Source organism: Bombina bombina, chromosome 3 (genome assembly GCF_027579735.1).
Source record: "Bombina bombina isolate aBomBom1 chromosome 3, aBomBom1.pri, whole genome shotgun sequence".
Taxonomy (NCBI): Eukaryota; Metazoa; Chordata; class Amphibia; order Anura; family Bombinatoridae; genus Bombina; species Bombina bombina.
Window position 1 is genome coordinate 644,680,231 of NC_069501.1, and position 20,385 is coordinate 644,700,615.

The following is a 20,385-nucleotide window of genomic DNA, read 5'->3' on the forward strand; positions in this document are numbered from 1 at the left end:
ATAGCAGATATTACAATATATCTCATAAACATTTCGGAAGAAAACATATATAGTATGCACAATAGTGTTTCAGCAAAAAAACAAATACAGCACTCATATAGTTGGTTCATTAAATTTTCAGCAATCTCTCTTTATGAAAGTGAATGCACTATTTATTTCTATTTTATATGGTTAATAACTTCTTTATTTCCTGAGGATTTCTTTCCTCCCCTTTGTTCATAGTAGAAAGTCTAATTTATTTATTAATTAAAAGCATTAGCTAGTTTGTTTATATCATATATAAAGCTGTCAGCTTGTGGGTGTGTGTCATTAGCCTATCTCACACTTCCATATGTGTGGGTAATGGCTAGTGGGCGTGTATCATTTATCGCCGGTCTTTAAATACAATTCCTCAACTTTCTTCCTAATATATTCTTACCCCTTTTGACATGATCTCCTACAATAAACTGTTTAAATGTTATCTGAATTGTTGTATTGTGCATATCATAAGCTGATTTTATGAAGGGCTATGTCTATTTGTTTAAAGCTCCCTCTCTGATTTCACAATGTCCAATGTGTAGGTGATAATCCGTGGGCGTGTAGCATAAACCAATCACGCGTCACTATGTGTGTGAATCCCAGCTTATAGGCGTGTGTTTTCTATCGTTAAAAAAAAATAAAAAAAAAAAATAAATCAACTATTGTCTATTTATTTTTTTGGGATATGAACTGCTTTGCTATTATGATATATTTATATATAACCCTATGGCTATGTTCGAGATAGCATCAGCCAATTTGTGTAGCCCTTTGGTATACCAAAGGGCTACACAAATTGGCTGATGCTATCTCGAACATAGCCATAGGGTTATATATAAATATATCATAATAGCAAAGCAGTTCATATCCCAAAAAAATAAATAGACAATAGTTGATTTATTTTTTTTTTTATTTTTTTTTAACGATAGAAAACACACGCCTATAAGCTGGGATTCACACACATAGTGACGCGTGATTGGTTTATGCTACACGCCCACGGATTATCACCTACACATTGGACATTGTGAAATCAGAGAGGGAGCTTTAAACAAATAGACATAGCCCTTCATAAAATCAGCTTATGATATGCACAATACAACAATTCAGATAACATTTAAACAGTTTATTGTAGGAGATCATGTCAAAAGGGGTAAGAATATATTAGGAAGAAAGTTGAGGAATTGTATTTAAAGACCGGCGATAAATGATACACGCCCACTAGCCATTACCCACACATATGGAAGTGTGAGATAGGCTAATGACACACACCCACAAGCTGACAGCTTTATATATGATATAAACAAACTAGCTAATGCTTTTAATTAATAAATAAATTAGACTTTCTACTATGAACAAAGGGGAGGAAAGAAATCCTCAGGAAATAAAGAAGTTATTAACCATATAAAATAGAAATAAATAGTGCATTCACTTTCATAAAGAGAGATTGCTGAAAATTTAATGAACCAACTATATGAGTGCTGTATTTGTTTTTTTTGCTGAAACACTATTGTGCATACTATATATGTTTTCTTCCGAAATGTTTATGAGATATATTGTAATATCTGCTATATACTTGTTTTGATACTAGCTGTATATGTTAAAGTAGATCTATGCATACAATGAGTTATATATTCACATACTGGTATCAAGAAAAGTCAGTTTGTATTGTGAAGGTCACCATAGCAACATTTGCATAAGTAATTGGTAAATTGGGTGTGACCAATGTTTTAATTTATTTGAGGATGTATAAATAGGAGACTTCAGTTTTAGATCAGTATAACTTGCCTGAGGAAACAGAGTGGTAGCTCTGAGAAACGCGTAGCGAATTCTACTGATTTTTATTGTACACTGTTATATTTTTATATAAAGTGTTTTTTATATATATCTGGAGTCTCCTGAATTTTTTATCTGAACCTTCTGAATACATTGGACCATCTTTCACCGGAGTGGTATGTGCGCTGGGCCACTTTTAATATACCCAGCTTGCTTCATTAGCACTACAGTGTGCTCTATACTTTGTGAGTATATCTCTGAAGGGTAAAGCTGGTGGGTTCACACTCTGCTTACTAATTCCACACTAGGAGTCGCCCTCTGTATATCTTCTTACTTTTCAGATGATTTTGGAAATCTACTAAGAGGAGCTGCCCTAGCATTCTAATGCACAGTCAACTGGGACACTGATAAGTTTCCAGACTGCTTATCTAGGCATTATCTTTGCCTTCACTACATGTGAGTACAAAATCTATATCTCATTCTATTTATCCTTATATATACTGGCTACACTAGGAGGCGCCCTTTCTTTTTTTGTTTCATTTGTAATATTTATAAGTGCCACCTTCATGCTTTTTCATTGAAGATTGTACATTGGGCTTGTCTGAGGGGAGCCTGGAAGATGTTGCACCTTTATGTGATTTGACATTTTCTGGATTAAGGTGATATGCTGATCCTAAGTGCTTTTGGAAAACACTGCTGCCATTGAGTACTAAAGACACGTGCACACTCCTTAGCCCTTATGAGCCAACCTAGTTTTACTCTTCAATAAAAGATACCAAGAGAACAAAGAAAGTTTGATAACAGAAGTAAATTGGAAAGATGTTTAAAATTGCATGCTCTATCTGAATAATGAAGCTTCATTTTGACTTTACTGTCCCCTTAAGGGAGGCATCACATATTATATAACTGAATACAATTGCTCACTAGATTTTCTAGGACGTTCCGTATACTTGCAGATACATTTATTGGACAAAATTCCCTAAAAGGCATCTCCATCCATCCCAGCTTTAGTAACCTCACAAACCTCTCCACCTCCACCATTTTTTTATTCTATGCATATGACTCAGTAAAGTTTACACATTTCATTTTTATTTTTATTTTTTTTTTAGTGAATCAGCTACTTGGAACAATATAGGACCTGGAGAAGCTGGAAACGCTGGCAAGATCTCTGAAGTTGGAGAGGCTAGAAAACAACACATTAAAATTAAAGGGACATGAAACCCAATTTTTTTCTTCCATGATATTGATAAAGAATATAATTTTAAAAAAAGTTTCCGATTTATTTCTATTGTAAAATTTTCTTCAAGAGATACCTAGGTAGGTAGAGTGCAAATGCACTACATGATTGGAAATAGTGCTGCCATCTAGTGTTCCTGCTAATGTATAACATTGTTGAAAACTGTTGCCATATAGTGCTGCAAACACGTGCACACTCCTGAGCTTACCTCCCTGCTTTTCAACAAAGAATAACAAAAAATGAAGAACATGCGATAATAGAAGTAAATTGGAAAGTTGTTTAAAGTTGTATGTTCTATCTTGATCATAAAATAAAAACGTTGGGCTGTATATCCCTTTAAATAGTACATTTCGCCAACTGTTTGTCCACTGATGCATGACACGAGACTTTAAAGGGCCACTAAACCCAAAATTTTTCTTTCATGATTCAGTTAGAGAATACAATTTTAAACAACATTCAAATTTACTTCTATTATCTAATTTGTTTTATTTTTTAGATATCCTTTGTTGAAGAAATAGCAATGCATATGGGTGAGCTAATCACACGAGGCATCTATGTGCACGCACCAATCAGCAGCTACTGAGCCTATCTAGATATGCTTTTCAGCAAAGAATATCAAGAGAATGAAACAAATTAGATAATAGAAGTACATTAGAATATTGTTTAAAATTGCACACTCTTTCTAATGAATGAAAGAAAAAAAATTGGGGTTTCATGTCCCTTTAATTCTGTAGTACTCAAATCCTTTTTTAAACGTTTATAAAATAACAGGACACTAAAGATTCTGTTTTTAAAAAAATATTTGAGTCTTAATAACTGTGACTTTTAAGATGCCCAATTTTCTGTTCATTGTGATTTAAAACATGAAAAAATAATGATAATGTTAAACTATAAAATATGTATGAACTTTTTTGACCTTATCTAAACAATGGTCTTAAACTCTTATACCATTTCTGGAGATTTCCCTCTTGGCACAGTAAATGAATTTCAAATACATTTTTTGTAAACAACCCTGATATCGACATTCTGAGCATACATTTGTACACAGCTACGTGTGCATCTATATAAACAGAAGAAATGGTTTATCAAAACTGTGCTACGACAAGATTCTCTCCTGGTATTTTTCTAGTTTCTATTTCTTTTACTGAAATTCTTGACAGAGGGAGAACAGTTGTAAGAAAACTGTTGTCAATAGGTAATATTAAAAGGATTTCTTCTTAAAAGGAAAGCCTGTGATTTTACAGAAGATTTTCACCCAATGAAACATGAGAAGACTGCTATATGTTTTGTAATAAATTATCTTATTGGACTAGCTTTGTGAAACTATTAAGGATTGGTTTGACAAACTTTTTAAAAAGGTCAATTTTTTATATTAATACATTTATATCACTCTAATGAAACATGGGTTATTATGTATATAAAGCATGAAAATAAAAATTCAATTCAGCTCGCTGTAGAAATAAAAATTATATATATATATATATATATATTTATATAGGTAGTGGAGAAAAGGATGCACTCACCAGGATTTTTAAATCGTTACCTTTATTACTTGTAACATTTCGGGGTGTTACCCCCTTCGTCAGACACCAACAAAAAAATCCTGGCGAGTGCATCCTTTTTTCCACTACCTATACTTGATCTTGGAAGCACCCTGGGTGGATGTTTGGTTACCCGTGAGTGCTGGCCCTTTGCATACTTATATATATATATATATATATATATATATATATAATATGCAGTACATGCTTTCAAAATGTTACTATCTATAGTACCAAAAACAATGAGTGTCGAAATTTGATCCCAAATTTAACTGGGCATGCGCGCATGTCCGTGGCCGCATGGAAGCACTAGATCAATTTCCTTGTCGAGATTTGCTACCCTCTCAGTGTGCATGCTGCTCATTACATAATCACATTCCACACATTCCTTTTTAACATATGTAGAGTGCGATTACGTAATTCTGGGCCTGCAGAGGGTAGAAAATTGCGACAGGTAGCAAAATCAGCAGAATACCCGCACTGCTTTGCTGATTATTTTACACATTCTGTTAGAAACAGTCATTATATTTCTCAGACAAAATAACTGAAGAGCATATATCTGTGTGCCCTTATTAGTACCATAACAAGTCCTACTCTAATTATCCTACTTTATTTTATTGTTATTTTTATAAATTTATGTTTATCAGAAACAATGACCATTTTTTAGGGTCTTCTATCATATTATTTATATTTACTTTTGACGGGCAAAAACACATCTTTACGCTTATCCCTCAAGGTAAATAAGATAAGTTACTGTGTATGACATTTCATTTTGCTATCCTTGGGAGCTTCAGCATTTGATTTGAGCTGAGTTATTCAGTTTGATGTAAATTTCTTGCAAGTATTTTTCCTAAACTATAATCACTACACTTCAATCATTGATACAGATTACAATTTATTGCACTAGAGCGAGAGCATTGGTGATACTGATAATAATAATATAACATTTATAGCAAAGCAATTAATATAGAACAGCCATAACCATCGTATATGTGATTAAAGGACCATCAAACACACTAGAGTTGAAAACACAAGTGCAAAATAAAAAAACGTAATAGCACTTACTCTGAATATTAAATAAGCAGTAGATTGTTTCTGAACTCTTGCACATGCTCAGCAGTAGCTGGAGCCTCTGTGTGCATATAAAAAGACTGTGCACAATTTGATAACGGAAGTAAATTGCAAATTCTCTTAAAACTGCATGCTCCTAGAGAGAAAATTATGTAACCTAGGCCTGACTTATACCTTCTAGAAAGTAAATTCTGTAACCTAGGTCTGACCTATACCTCTTAGAGAGTAAATTCTGTATTTTAGGTCAGACCTATACCTCCTAGAGAGTAACTTCTGTAACCAAGGTCTGACCTATACCTCATAGAGAGTAACTTCTGTAACCAAGGTCTGACCTATACCTCTTAGAGAGTAACTTCTGTAACCAAGGTCTGACCTATACCTCTTAGAGAGTAAATTCTGTATTTTAGGTCAGACCTATACCTCCTAGAGAGTAACTTCTGTAACCAAGGTCTGACCTATACCTCCTAGAGAGTAACTTCTGTAACCAAGGTCTGACCTATACCTCATAGAGAGTAACTTCTGTAACCAAGGTCTGACCTATACCTCTTAGAGAGTAACTTCTGTAACCAAGGTCTGACCTATACCTCTTAGAGAGTAAATTCTGTATTTTAGGTCAGACCTATACCTCCTAGAGAGTAACTTCTGTAACCAAGGTCTGACCTATACCTCATAAAGAGTAACTTCTGTAACCTAGGTCTGACCTATACCTCATAGAGAGTAACTTCTGTAACCAAGGTCTGACCTATACCTCATAGAGAGTAACTTCTGTAACCTAGGTCTGACCTACAGGGAGTGCAGAATTATTAGGCAAATTAGTATTTTGACCACATCATCCTCTTTATACATGTTGTCTTACTCCAAGCTGTATAGGCTCGAAAGCCTACTACCAATTAAGCATATTAGGTGATGTGCATCTCTGTAATGAGAAGGGGTGTGGTCTAATGACATCAACACCCTATATCAGGTGTGCATAATTATTAGGCAACTTCCTTTCCTTTGGCAAAATGGGTCAAAAGAAGGACTTGACAGGCTCAGAAAAGTCAAAAATAGTGAGATATCTTGCAGAGGGATGCAGCACTCTTAAAATTGCAAAGCTTCTGAAGCGTGATCATCGAGCAATCAAGCGTTTCATTCAAAATAGTCAACAGGGTTGCAAGAAGCGTGTGGAAAAACCAAGTTTCAAAATAACTGCCCATGAACTGAGAAAAGTCAAGCGTGCAGCTGCCAAGATGCCACTTGCCACCAGTTTGGCCATATTTCAGAGCTGCAACATCACTGGAGTGCCCAAAAGCACAAGGTGTGCAATACTCAGAGACATGGCCAAGTTAAGAAAGGCTGAAAGACGACCACCACTGAACAAGACACACAAGCTGAAACGTCAAGACTGGGCCAAGAAATATCTCAAGACTGATTTTTCTAAGGTTTTATGGACTGATGAAATGAGAGTGAGTCTTGATGGGCCAGATGGATGGGCCCGTGGCTGGATTGGTAAAGGGCAGAGAGCTCCAGTCCGACTCAGACGCCAGCAAGGTGGAGGTGGAGTACTGGTTTGGGCTGGTATCATCAAAGATGAGCTTGTGGGGCCTTTTCGGGTTGAGGATGGAGTCAAGCTCAACTCCCAGTCCTACTGCCAGTTTCTGGAAGACACCTTCTTCAAGCAGTGGTACAGGAAGAAGTCTGCATCCTTCAAGAAAAACATGATTTTCATGCAGGACAATGCTCCATCACACGCGTCCAAGTACTCCACAGCGTGGCTGGCAAGAAAGGGTATAAAAGAAGAAAATCTAATGACATGGCCTCCTTGTTCACCTGATCTGAACCCCATTGAGAACCTGTGGTCCATCATCAAATGTGAGATTTACAAGGAGGGAAAACAGTACACCTCTCTGAACAGTGTCTGGGAGGCTGTAGTTGCTGCTGCACGCAATGTTGATGGTGAACAGATCAAAACACTGACAGAATCCATGGATGGCAGGCTTTTGAGTGTCCTTGCAAAGAAAGGTGGCTATATTGGTCACTGATTTGTTTTTGTTTTGTTTTTGAATGTCAGAAATGTATATTTGTGAATGTTGAGATGTTATATTGGTTTCACTGGTAAAAATAAATAATTGAAATGGGTATATATTTGTTTTTTGTTAAGTTGCCTAATAATTATGCACAGTAATAGTCACCTGCACACACAGATATCCCCCTAAAATAGCTATAACTAAAAACAAACTAAAAACTACTTCCAAAACTATTCAGCTTTGATATTAATGAGTTTTTTTGGGTTCATTGAGAACATGGTTGTTGTTCAATAATAAAATTAATCTTCAAAAATACAACTTGCCTAATAATTCTGCACTCCCTGTATACCTCCGGCTCCTAGAGAGTAACTTCTGTAACCAAGGTCTGACCTATACCTCCTAGAGAGTAACTTCTGTAACCTAGGTCTGACCTATACCTCCTAGAGAGTAACTTCTGTAAACAAGGTCTGACCTATACCTCATAAAGAGTAACTTCTGTAACCTAGGTCTGACCTATACCTCATAGAGAGTAACTTCTGTAACCAAGGTCTGACCTATACCTCATAGAGAGTAACTTCTGTAACCTAGGTCTGACCTATACCTCCGGCTCCTAGAGAGTAACTTCTGTAACCAAGGTCTGACCTATACCTCCTAGAGAGTAACTTCTGTAACCAAGGTCTGACCTATACCTCATAGAGAGTAACTTCTGTAACCTAGGTCTGACCTATACCTCCTAGAGAGTAACTTCTGTAACCAAGGTCTGACCTATACCTCATAGAAAGTAACTTCTGTAACCAAGGTCTGACCTATACCTCATAGAGAGTAACTTCTGTAACCAAGGTCTGACCTATACCTCATAGAGAGTAACTTCTGTAACCAAGGTCTGACCTATACCTCATAGAGAGTAACTTCTGTAACCAAGGTCTGACCTATACCTCTTAGAGAGTAAATTCTGTATTTAAGGTCAGACCTATACCTCCTAGAGAGTAACTTCTGTAACCAAGGTCTGACCTATACCTCATAGAGAGTAACTTCTGTAACCTAGGTCTGACCTATACCTCCGGCTCCTAGAGAGTAACTTCTGTAACCAAGGTCTGACCTATACCTCCTAGAGAGTAACTTCTGTAACCAAGGTCTGACCTATACCTCCTAGAGAGTAACTTCTGTAACCAAGGTCTGACCTATACCTCATAGAGCAAAGCTTTCCAAACTTTTCATCTTGGTGACACACTTTTTAGACCTACATCATTTCGTGACACAGCAATTCAGTTGTACTAGCAAACAGGAGGTTAAACTAACTTGTTTTAAGAGATACGGACACATACATAAATTATATAATAACTAAATGTATTTACAAGTAATAGTATATATGTATGTATGTGCAAGAATTAAAAAAAAGTTTATAATAACTACACCAATAACTACTTACTATTTTAATGGGATGTATGAGGTTTATGAACACAATGTCTGAATATTTGGTGGAATATTAGATAAAGACACTCGCATTTCATCATCAAGCATTTTAAGCTTCCACTTCCTATCCATATATCAAGAGCAGAAGCAGCAATGCACTACTGGGTGTTAGCTTAAAAAAAAAAACCCACTGACTTCTGACTTCAGCTCAGCGTTTAAGCTGCCGCCCTCAGAGCTCGGTGAGTCCGATTGACTACTGCCCACACTGCAAACACGCTGCTGTCCCACTCACTGACTACACATGCAGTCACAAGCCAATTAAGGAGACTACACGTGCAGTCAGGAGCCAATGTGCCGCCAAAGCCACCAATTGGAATAGTTTCAGTTCCCACTGAGCTGCACCAATAGGTTAAGATGATCTGTGACCCCCTAGGTATCAATCACAAGTCAAACATGTGATATGTGTAGCAGGCAGGCCGAAAGTCAGAAACCCAAAAATTTTTTTACAAAAAATTAAATTTAAAAAAATTTAAGCTGAAGCAGGGACACACCTACACACAGTTTGGAAAGCACTGTCATAGAGAGTAACTTCTGTAACCAAGGTCTGACCTATACCTCCTAGAGAGTAACTTCTGTAACCAAGGTCTGACCTATACCTCATAGAGAGTAACTTCTGTAACCAAGGTCTGACCTATACCTCATAGAGAGTAACTTCTGTAACCAAGGTCTGACCTATACCTCTTAGAGATTAAATTCTGTATTTAAGGTCAGACCTATACCTCCTAGAGAGTAACTTCTGTAACCAAGGTCTATCCTATACCTCATAGAGAGTAACTTCTGTAACCTAGGTCTGACCTATACCTCCGGCTCCTAGAGAGTAACTTCTGTAACCAAGGTCTGACCTATACCTCATAGAGAGTAACTTCTGTAACCAAGGTCTGACCTATACATCATACAGAGTAACTTCTGTAACCTAGGTCTGACCTATACCTCCAACTCCTAGAGAGTAACTTCTGTAACCAAGGTCTGACCTATACCTCATAGAAAGTAACTTCTGTAACCAAGGTCTGACCTATACCTCCTAGAGAGTAACTTCTGTAACCTAGGTCTGACCTATACCTCCTAGAGAGTAACTTCTGTAACCAAGGTCTGACCTATACCTCATAGAGAGTAACTTCTGTAACCTAGGTCTGACCTATACCTCATAGAAAGTAACTTCTGTAACCAAGGTCTGACCTATACCTCATAGAGAGTAACTTCTGTAACCTCGGTCTGACCTATACCTTCTGCTCCTAGAGAGTAACTTCTGTAACCAAGGTCTGACCTATACCTCATAGAGAGTAACTTCTGTAACCAAGGTCTGACCTATACCTCATAGAGATTAACTTCTGTAACCAAGGTCTGACCTATACCTCATAGAGAGTAACTTCTGTAACCTAGGTCTGACCTATACCTCATAGAGAGTAACTTCTGTAACCAAGGTCTGACCTATACCTCTTAGAGAGTAAATTCTATATTTTAGGTCAGACCTATACCTCATAGAGAGTAACTTCTGTAACCTAGGTCTGACCTATACCTCATAGAAAGTAACTTCTGTAACCAAGGTCTGACCTATACCTCACAGAGAGTAACTTCTGTAACCTAGGTCTGACCTATACCTCATAGAAAGTAACTTCTGTAACCAAGGTCTGACCTATACCTCATAGAGAGTAACTTCTGTAACCTCGGTCTGACCTATACCTTCTGCTCCTAGAGAGTAACTTCTGTAACCAAGGTCTGACCTATACCTCATAGAGAGTAACTTCTGTAACCAAGGTCTGACCTATACCTCATAGAGATTAACTTCTGTAACCAAGGTCTGACCTATACCTCATAGAGAGTAACTTCTGTAACCTAGGTCTGACCTATACCTCATAGAGAGTAACTTCTGTAACCAAGGTCTGACCTATACCTCTTAGAGAGTAAATTCTGTATTTTAGGTCAGACCTATACCTCATAGAGAGTAACTTCTGTAACCTAGGTCTGAAGATATTTTACCTCATAACTTCTGCTAACCACAGTAAGTTTTGTGTAAGACAGTTATACTTCAGCTGCTATAATAAATTATAAGATATGATGTAAAATAATGGTATCTTTAGAAAGTCCTTTAAATGGCTAGAAAAAATAGTATATAATATGTGTTGGTACAGTAAATGAGTAAGAGGAAAATTACAGCTAAAAACAAACATCGCAGAAATGCAAAAATAGCCCTGGTCCCAAACGGTCAGAAAATTGAAAGGGGTTAATCTAATGGTATTTCTAATGCTATCTCTAAATATAATATTTGATTCTATTTTTTATAATTTCTAATGATGCAATATTCAATATATTTGTAATAGTATTTATAACCCTTTCTTTAAATGTAATATTCAAATTATGCAATATTCAAAATAGAAAATTTTAATTGATATATTTGTATCTAATATGTATCAATTTACTAATTCCTTACCACATGAACTATTAAACTTTTGAATAGTATTTGTTAAATCGAATGTTACATTGAAATACTCGAAAACCATAAAATTTGATTATCTAATTTTAATGGATTTTCTTTCTTCAAAACGAATGCCCATAGGAATATTCATTCTACAAAGCAAATTATAATTTCACCACATTCACCCATTCCTACTGTACACCTGTTTGCCAAGAACACCTTAACTTTATATCTATTTAACTATATATTTGACTCTAGTGTGCCAGGATTCTTTAGGGCTCATTGTAAAAATCTCTTAACCCAGCACATGGAGGGAGGGAATGTGATCCTTATGGGGCAAGAGTCACTGTCAAAACCCAGGATTTGGTGTATAACCAAATTAGCAGAACTCAAACCCACTTTTTTCACACTTTGTTTAAATTGTATTACACTTTAGCATACTTAGTTTAAATAACATTTGTTTTACATTTTCAACAAGTTTTTTGTATTCTAAATGATGTATGCCTAGATCTTAAGTCCTGTTTGTATTACAACTGAAACCTATATAGTAAAAAACAACCAGAAAGCTATTTATTTATGTACAATAATGTTATCAATGTGATACTTTTAAACTTAAAAGCAATTCTGATAATATGACATATATATATATATATATATATATATATATATATCTTTGCTCTCTCTTCTATATAGACTGCTCCCCTTCTTTAGATTTCAGCAAAATTCCACCTCATATAGGGCCTGATTCAGTAAAATTTGCAAGTATGGAGAGAAATATCTTGCAGAACATCACATAAGCATGCTTCATTTAATGCTCTAAAAAAGTGGGCTGAGCCTGGAGTGAATGGTGAGACGCCTCCCGTAATGCAGAATCTCACAGCGGGTAGTGATTGTGACGGGTAGCACCGACACTGATAGCAACATTTTGTAAAGCAAATACAAATCAAATTATGCATAATTTACCTCTACTTTTGCACATCTTTTTATCTGTACATTATTCTGAAACAACCTTACAACTTATATTCAGTTACAAAAGAACAGTGCCCTCTGCTGGCATAACAAGCTTAGACAATACCATGAGACCTGTGAGAGAATGTCAGACATGGCCAATGAAAGCCCTTGCACTCTCTAGGGCTGTGAGACATACTCTTACAAAAGAAAAAGAAAAAAAAACTTTGAATCTTGGTTACTTTATTAACTTTGTGTTCTGTAATTACATTGTACAGAGACCTCAAATAGCAGGTCACTTGCCCTCCTAGGATGCAGCTTATTACTGTAAAGATGGAGATAACCTTCCCCTATAAAAAAGGGTATTTTCCAGTAATGGGGCAGGGGGACCATTATAGAACATCTATCTCTTCCTTCACTTAAAGATGGAATTCCCTAATTTTAAATGTGGGGATACACTGTCATCTAATATTTACACCACGTTTCCACCCATACAGTGTATGATGAGTGTTTTTAGTCCATGTACCCCATTAAACACATAGGTGTATGTGACCCTAATTTGGAAAGAGTGGAGCCTTCTTTCAATGAGGGCCTTCAACCCTCTGTCATTATTAGGTAATTTCCATAAAAATGACAATTATTGTTCATGTCAGGGCTAATAGATCCATATGTATGATGAATTGTTGGTGTAATTATTTATAAACCCCGAGGTATAGTTTGTAAAGGTACCTAATAGAAAAAAAGAATGCATTGTGTGTATAAATGCAATGAGTGTCCAACTACTAAATACTGCTCTAGTATAGTGGTGTGAAATGGCTCAGCACTGAAGGGGTTACAACGTTCTAGTCGCTTTCTCATTTAAATGATCTTACACATATATATCCTTGGTGGCATAGTTTGCTTATTGCGATGCTGTTTGCATGATTCTGGAAAGAAATAGGGCAAATTGGTTGTATAATAAAAGGATACACTACAGAAATGAATCAACACACAACTATACAAGACTAAAGAACTGTATCAATCTACCTTGTCAAGACTATATTGTATTGCATACCTACCTGAGCCGGCACTCATAGGGTAGCCAGCTATCCTCCAAAAAATACCCACCATCTTAGACCCTACCCTTGACATTCTCATATAATTTTTGTGAACAAAAGGTGATTCTATCACCTTGGAAGCCAGTATCACAAAGATACATTATTATATTTATAGAAGAAATAAAAAAATAAACAAATAAGCAAATCTGATCAATTTGAAAAATGTAAAAGATTGGGTATGTCCCCAGAGATTTCATAAAAAATTAAAAAAGAAAGATAAAATAGTAAATATATATGAGCTGCATACAATTGTCAAAAGTCCCCTTTATTTGACCTCTGCATGAACTTGATCTATTGCTTTATTAGCTACTAGTGACTAGCACTGAGTATTGGCATTGCCCATGGAATAGTATAGTGAGAGTATAAATAAAAGCACACCTTTAACCAGAGTATTAAACAGAATAAATCAAGATGCCGCAAATCTGTTATCTTTGCAATTTAGCTATTTAAAACTGGATTACAAAAGAACTGGGTCACTTGGAGGGTATATAAGGAGTGTTTTTAACACCAATTTTTTCACATTTTCCATAAGGTGCATTGAAATGTTCTTCACAGAATATTACTATAACTGAAATGAGTGCATCTCCAATATATTTCACAAAATATTTTATTCAAAACAGCATAAGCTTTAGCTATAGTAAATAGTATTCTAAATATGAGAGTATGTTGATATAAGCGGAACTCTCAATAATCCCAAATTTTGAGGGGTAGCTCATTTAGTCCTGTCCTGCTACCCATCCTGTCACCTAAGCCTGGCTCAGAATGCACACTAATGTCCTGAAACCACCACTCCCCCCACCCACCGAACACCCAAGCAAACCACCCTAACTAATCCACATCCATCTTAACCCTGCCCTGGCTTAGTCCCACCTTGGTATGGTAACAAAGACTGCCCACAGCCTCCTGGTCCCAGATAAAAAATGCACACCTTGGAAAGTGTCAGTAATTTTGTGAATAGTTGGAAAATCATGACTGTATGTACATGCTTAGGGACTGCTTCTCCAGACCATTTGCAACACAGTGGCACGTGTAGACAGTTACATGTTCATTTTAACAAGATTTGATTCACAGACAAAATGGCATTTTAAAGAGTGACATATAGAGAACCACTTTATTTAGTCTAATACATAGATTAATGCTTATTTTATTTCTTGAAATTGAATTATATTGTGGGAATTATGTACACATACAATAGCATAACATGAAGCAAATAAGCAAATTAATAAGGGACTACTCTTGAATTTTTATTGTTCAAAAAAATAGATAATCCCTTTATTACTCCTTCCCCAGTTTTGCATAACCAACACTGTTATATTAATACACTTTTTACCTCTGTGATTACCTTGTATCTAAGCTTCTGCAGACTGCCCTCTTATCTCAGTTATTTTGACAGACTTGCATTTTAGTCAATCAGTGCTGACGCATAAAAAAATCTACAGGAGTGAGCACAATGTTATCTATATGGCCCACATGAACTAGCACTATCTATCTGTGAACAACTAAATGCACTGAGATAAAAGGTGGCTTTCAATGGCTTAAAAATTAGCATATGAGTTTACCTAGGTTTAGCTTTCAACAAAGAATAACAAGAGAGTAAAACAAATTTGATACTAGAAGTAAATTGGAAAATTGTTTAAAATTGCATGCCCTATCTGAATCATGAAAGTTCAATTTTGACTAGACTGTCCCTTTAAGTATTTGCACACATGCTTGAAAACGTATCTGGCAACCAAAGGGTTAACCACAGTTCTCACCAACTTGTTAACTGATGTTAATCACTGGACTTTGTATGGTTATAAGTAGTTCAGCATTACTTCAATACAGTGTCCCATTTATAACTATTATGAAAGTACCGTCAATAATAAAGATAGATAGATAGATATACACACACATTGGGAATGACAAAAAGTACTGCCCCGAATGTTTACAATCAATTATTCAGAATTATCCTACCTATATTTTTATTAACTAGATCCTTAAATCGGGCTACTACCCAGATAAGAAACATGATATATAATACCACATACATACCTATATATACATGTGCATGTAATAATGTATGATGCTACACTTCAAATTATTGCGTACAATTTGCTATTTCATGTACAAACTATTTGATTGACCCTACTGATAACATAATCACACTTTTAATGTATTCTAGAATTTATAGTGCCTTTATTTAAGTTATATCAAAACAAATTCATTTATGTTATCACATTGTTTGGGCTAGTGTCTGCAAGCTGTATTTACTTCAAAAGTTTCTAAACATAATCAGTGGAATGTCTAATTAATTTGATGCAAATTATTATGGAATATAAATGTATTGCTAGGTGTAGGTGATAATATAGTTAGTTTATTAACAGTCTATTTAACCTTCCTAACCTCTCCATTCTCTCCATTTCTTATTATAAACAAGGAAATAGTATGACAGAGATGCAATTCAATTAGCAATTTAAATTGTGGTTATAAAAAGGCTTCTTTTGTCTTTTTAATTTCAAGAAATACATCTAGTACATACATTCAGTGCCAATCTTTGAGTTTAGCTGTGTCCTGAGTGGTGCATACACTCTATTCACTGTCAGGCAAACTTGTCACAACTGTACCTACCAATACACTAATTCTGAAATCAGCACCTGGGGGCATGTACAATGTACAGCTATCTGATACAAAATAATTAATAAGCTAAAACTGACTTTTTTTTTGTAATTATACATATTTTTTCTTACAGAGCCTCAGCATACTATATTCAGTTTTAAAGGGACACTGAAACCATTCTTTTCTTTTATGATTCAGATAGAGCATGCAATTTTAAGCAACTTTCCAATTTACTCCTATTATCAATTTTCTTCGTTCTCTTGCTATCTTTATTTGAAAAAGAAGGCATCTAAGCTTTTTTTTTGGTTCAGAACTCTGGATAGCACTTTTTAATTGGTAGATTAATTTATCCACCAATCAGCAGACCAACCCAGGTTGTTCACCAAAAATGGGCCGGCATCTAATCTTACATTCTTACATTTCAAATAAAGATACCAAGAGAATGAAGATAATTTGATAATAGGAGTAAATTAGAAAGTTTCTTAAAATTGCATGCTCTATCTGAATCACGAAATATTTTTTTTGGGTTCAGTGTCCCTTTAAGGCTTTTTGTGAAAAGACACCGAACAACTGGAGAGGCTGTTAGTAAAATTAACCCAGTGTTTTGAGGCATAATTTCAAAGTAAGTTATACACCTTTGCTGTGAGTCATTAAGCATGGATAGATACAGAAAGCAGGCTGTATTAGCACTCATTAGTAAAACATTGTAATTATTCTCGTTATCCCCTTTAAATAATGAGCAAAGGCTGCTTTGATGTCAACACAGTGAAAACTGTTGTTTTGAAATGACACCCGATCTCTATAAATCCTTATGCATAAGATAACCACGTAAAGGTTATTTTTTTGGACTCTCCATATTCCTGTAAAATCTAACTGCTAACCTGCTGTGCACTGAGTCACCACTGTTAAACCTCTTTATGCGCAATTATCTATAATAATTGTAATAATTATCTATAAAGTTACAGTCATGTGCATGGCGAGTTACCTGATTCCCTTGTTTTTTTGTTTTTTTGTTTTTTTTATGCATTTAGTTTTAAACATTCAAAAATAATCTATTGCTTTATACTTAACTTTATTTCAGAGGCATCTACAATTTAGAGCACAGTCAGTGCACTGTAAGCAGTTTGTGGGCAAGTCAGATACATGCAGTCAAGGTTATTTTTCTGTGTATGGGTGGTGTGTGTGTGTATATATATATATATATATATATATATATATATTCACCCCGTTTTTTAGCATTTTTATTGTATGATATATATATATATATATATATATATATATATATATATATATATATATCATACATAGATAGTTCTACCCATTGCAATAAAAATTCTATTGTCTATTGTGTATATATATATATATATATATATATATATATATATATATATATATATATATATAATAGACAATAATAAAATAGAATCTGAAATAAAAAGATTGAAAAACCTATCCAATTGACAAGGATTAAAACTTCAATCATTTTTTATCTTGTAAACCATAAGGTCATTTTTATACATTATAGAATTAAAAGATGTTATGCTAAATTAAGATAACAAAACAGCTTCCTTGGCTGTATAGAACTTGCCCTCGTTTGCCATTATCCCACCTATATCGATTAGACCACCACACTTATCATTTAGAAAAAGGCTAACAAAAAATAAAAGAGATAAACTTGTTTTACCTGATCCAGGTTCAGCCGCTGTCACTAGGACAGAAGGGAGGCTGATGAAAATAAGCAATGAAACGAATCCCATCATAGTGCAACAAACTAGCGCTGGGAGCCAAAATCAATCAGAATCTTGTGATCACATTTCGCTGTGACTTTTTATACAGGAGAAAAGAAGATAGTCAGGAAGGTGAACTCCTCCCCTTTACACCCATTACTGCAGCTTATCCTTTTTACAACTGATACATTATTATGTCACTGTAAATTCTTAGGAAGGTGTAATGATGATAACTGTAAATTTATCTGCAGACTGTTTCATTATTTAGGGGGGGGGGGGTAATTTGCACGAACACAAAAAGCATGAACATTTTTTTTAAAGACGATTCATATTTTATAACACATTTTCTACAAAATTTTACTATTTTGTAAACATATTTTCTATTAAACGTGTATACTATACATTCATATTATAGCCAAATAATATATATAATTATTTTAATTTCATAACGATACCATTTTGTTTGTGGTACATGTTACTTTAGACACACGATTTAATAAAAGTTACTGCCTATTTGTGAGGTAAAATGTACATGAACAGAACTGGAAGACTTTGATTTAATTCAGTAGCCAGAGAAATGTCACTAAAAGAGTTTGCCCTGCATTGAATGCACTAAATATAGAGGTCAGTTAATTGCAAAATATATTCTCCTTAGACTGAAAACACTATTATTTCAGAATATATTTAGGTTTAGGATTTTTAAAATAGTATTCATATTATCTATAATGCTAGGTAAGTCTTTATAAACCAGCATTTTTGAAACTCTAGGATTTACCAGTGCTGCAAATAAAGGGGACTTTCAGTCATGACATTTTCTTTATTTGCAGTGAGTTTATGCTGAGCCGAGCGCCTCCGGCCACCCACTGCAAAACGCAATTTTTTCAATGTGGTGACGTTTTAACTTGTTAGCCAATAGATGTGTAAGCCAATTGGCATAATGCTCTCTGGCAAGTACGCTATTGGCTAAGAGGGTGCTATTGACAAAAAGGAGTTTTGCTGTGGGCAGCCGGAGGCACTCAGCTAGGCATAAACTTTCTGCAAATATAGGAACTTTCAGCATGAAGTTGTTTATACTTCATGACTGAAAGTCCCCTTTATTTGTAGCACAGGTAAATCCTAGCACTCTATGACTTTATTAGGGCAAGGAAGTGATGGTAAACTTTCCACAATTTTTAAACGGATGTTAGCGATATTTTAGATGAAGTTTAAATTATCAGTTGTGATGCCTTTAGCTTAATTTGTAATGTAGCAAATAATTTCAAACACCCTACGCTCCAGCCCCTACTTCAAAAGTGTGCTAGGGGTTTGAAAAATTCTCCAATCGGCGCTCTAGCTACAAAAAAATTAAAAAGTATGCAAGTGTCGTATGGCTAGAGCGCCGATTGAAGAGAAGTTCAAACCATTAGAACACTAAAAATCACGCGGGTTATTTGAATTTTTAGTGTTATATTCAAAAGTAAGTCAAATCCTTTCTTTATTACAAATGTTGAATTAAACTCCATCTAAAATATTGCTAACATTTCATTTCTGTTTATACAAACGGGGAAGTTTGTCATCACTTTAAGTTTTTTCTTGCAGTTCCTACTATATTATCTAAAGGAACATAACCTCTATTACAAAACGGACAGTAAGTGCTTTAAAAGACACTCTAAGATAAAAATAAACTGTTCTATTTTGTTGGAGCAGCTTACTCCTTGACACATTTCCTTTTCAGACTGCTAAGGGGTTAAACACTGGCAAATTTGTACCAATGGCAGCACAAGTGTGCTGCTGAGGCAAACTTCTCTCTTGCAACCAGCAACAGAGGAATAATAAAGCAGAAAATTACTAGCAGGCACCATTATACCAAAAAGCACTTACAAGGCTGCATCTGGTGCTTTCCAATGCCCACAGTGTGCTCCTTTGAATTACAGCCACAGTGATGACTTTGGATTATCTGCAGTTACAATCCTAGGGCCAGAAATTAAAATTGTTGCTGGGTCAGAATCTATTTTCCACATAGACACTCACTTGGGTTGCGCTCAGGAAATTCTGTAATAAAAGGGGCTGTCCCTGTGAGCTGCAAGATTTCTCCCATAGAAAGTAATGGTGTTAGCTGGAAAGGAAAACTACACAAGTGGCACTAGGCCACTTTAAAAACGATATCCTGCAGGCAATACAAGTTAGATTACTCTGCTTTTCATGTATAGTTTCTTAAAATCACCTCAATTTTCATTTGCATGTGTTTTTCTGTTGGCTAATTTTGCGTATTTTGAAACAATCTCGCCACCTTTAAGTTTACAAGAAAAAAGCAGAGAGAACTGCAGGGGTAAAAAGTTTATAGAATATACCAGACAGGGAGGAGAAATTTCAGCTATACCCATGGAACACTCCTGTCCAGCCGACTAGCAAAGGCAGGGACATTTTTACAAATAGTGAAATAATATGCTTTGCATTTCCTATTATAACAACAAATGTTTCGTTTTTTTACATGTGCAGTGTTATTTTAT

General features: G+C 35.3%; 1 protein-coding gene across 1 annotated transcript in view; it reads right to left on the minus strand.

The window, feature by feature from the left end:
* CA4 (carbonic anhydrase 4) overlaps positions 1–17,959 on the minus strand; it is an 86,966-nt gene extending 69,007 nt beyond the window's left edge. Inside the window, exon 1 of the mRNA XM_053704841.1 lies at positions 17,854–17,959. Coding sequence (XP_053560816.1) covers positions 17,854–17,929 — 76 coding nt within the window. The 5' untranslated portion in view covers positions 17,930–17,959. The remainder of the gene's footprint in view (positions 1–17,853) is intronic.
* Positions 17,960–20,385: the final 2,426 nt, after the last annotated feature.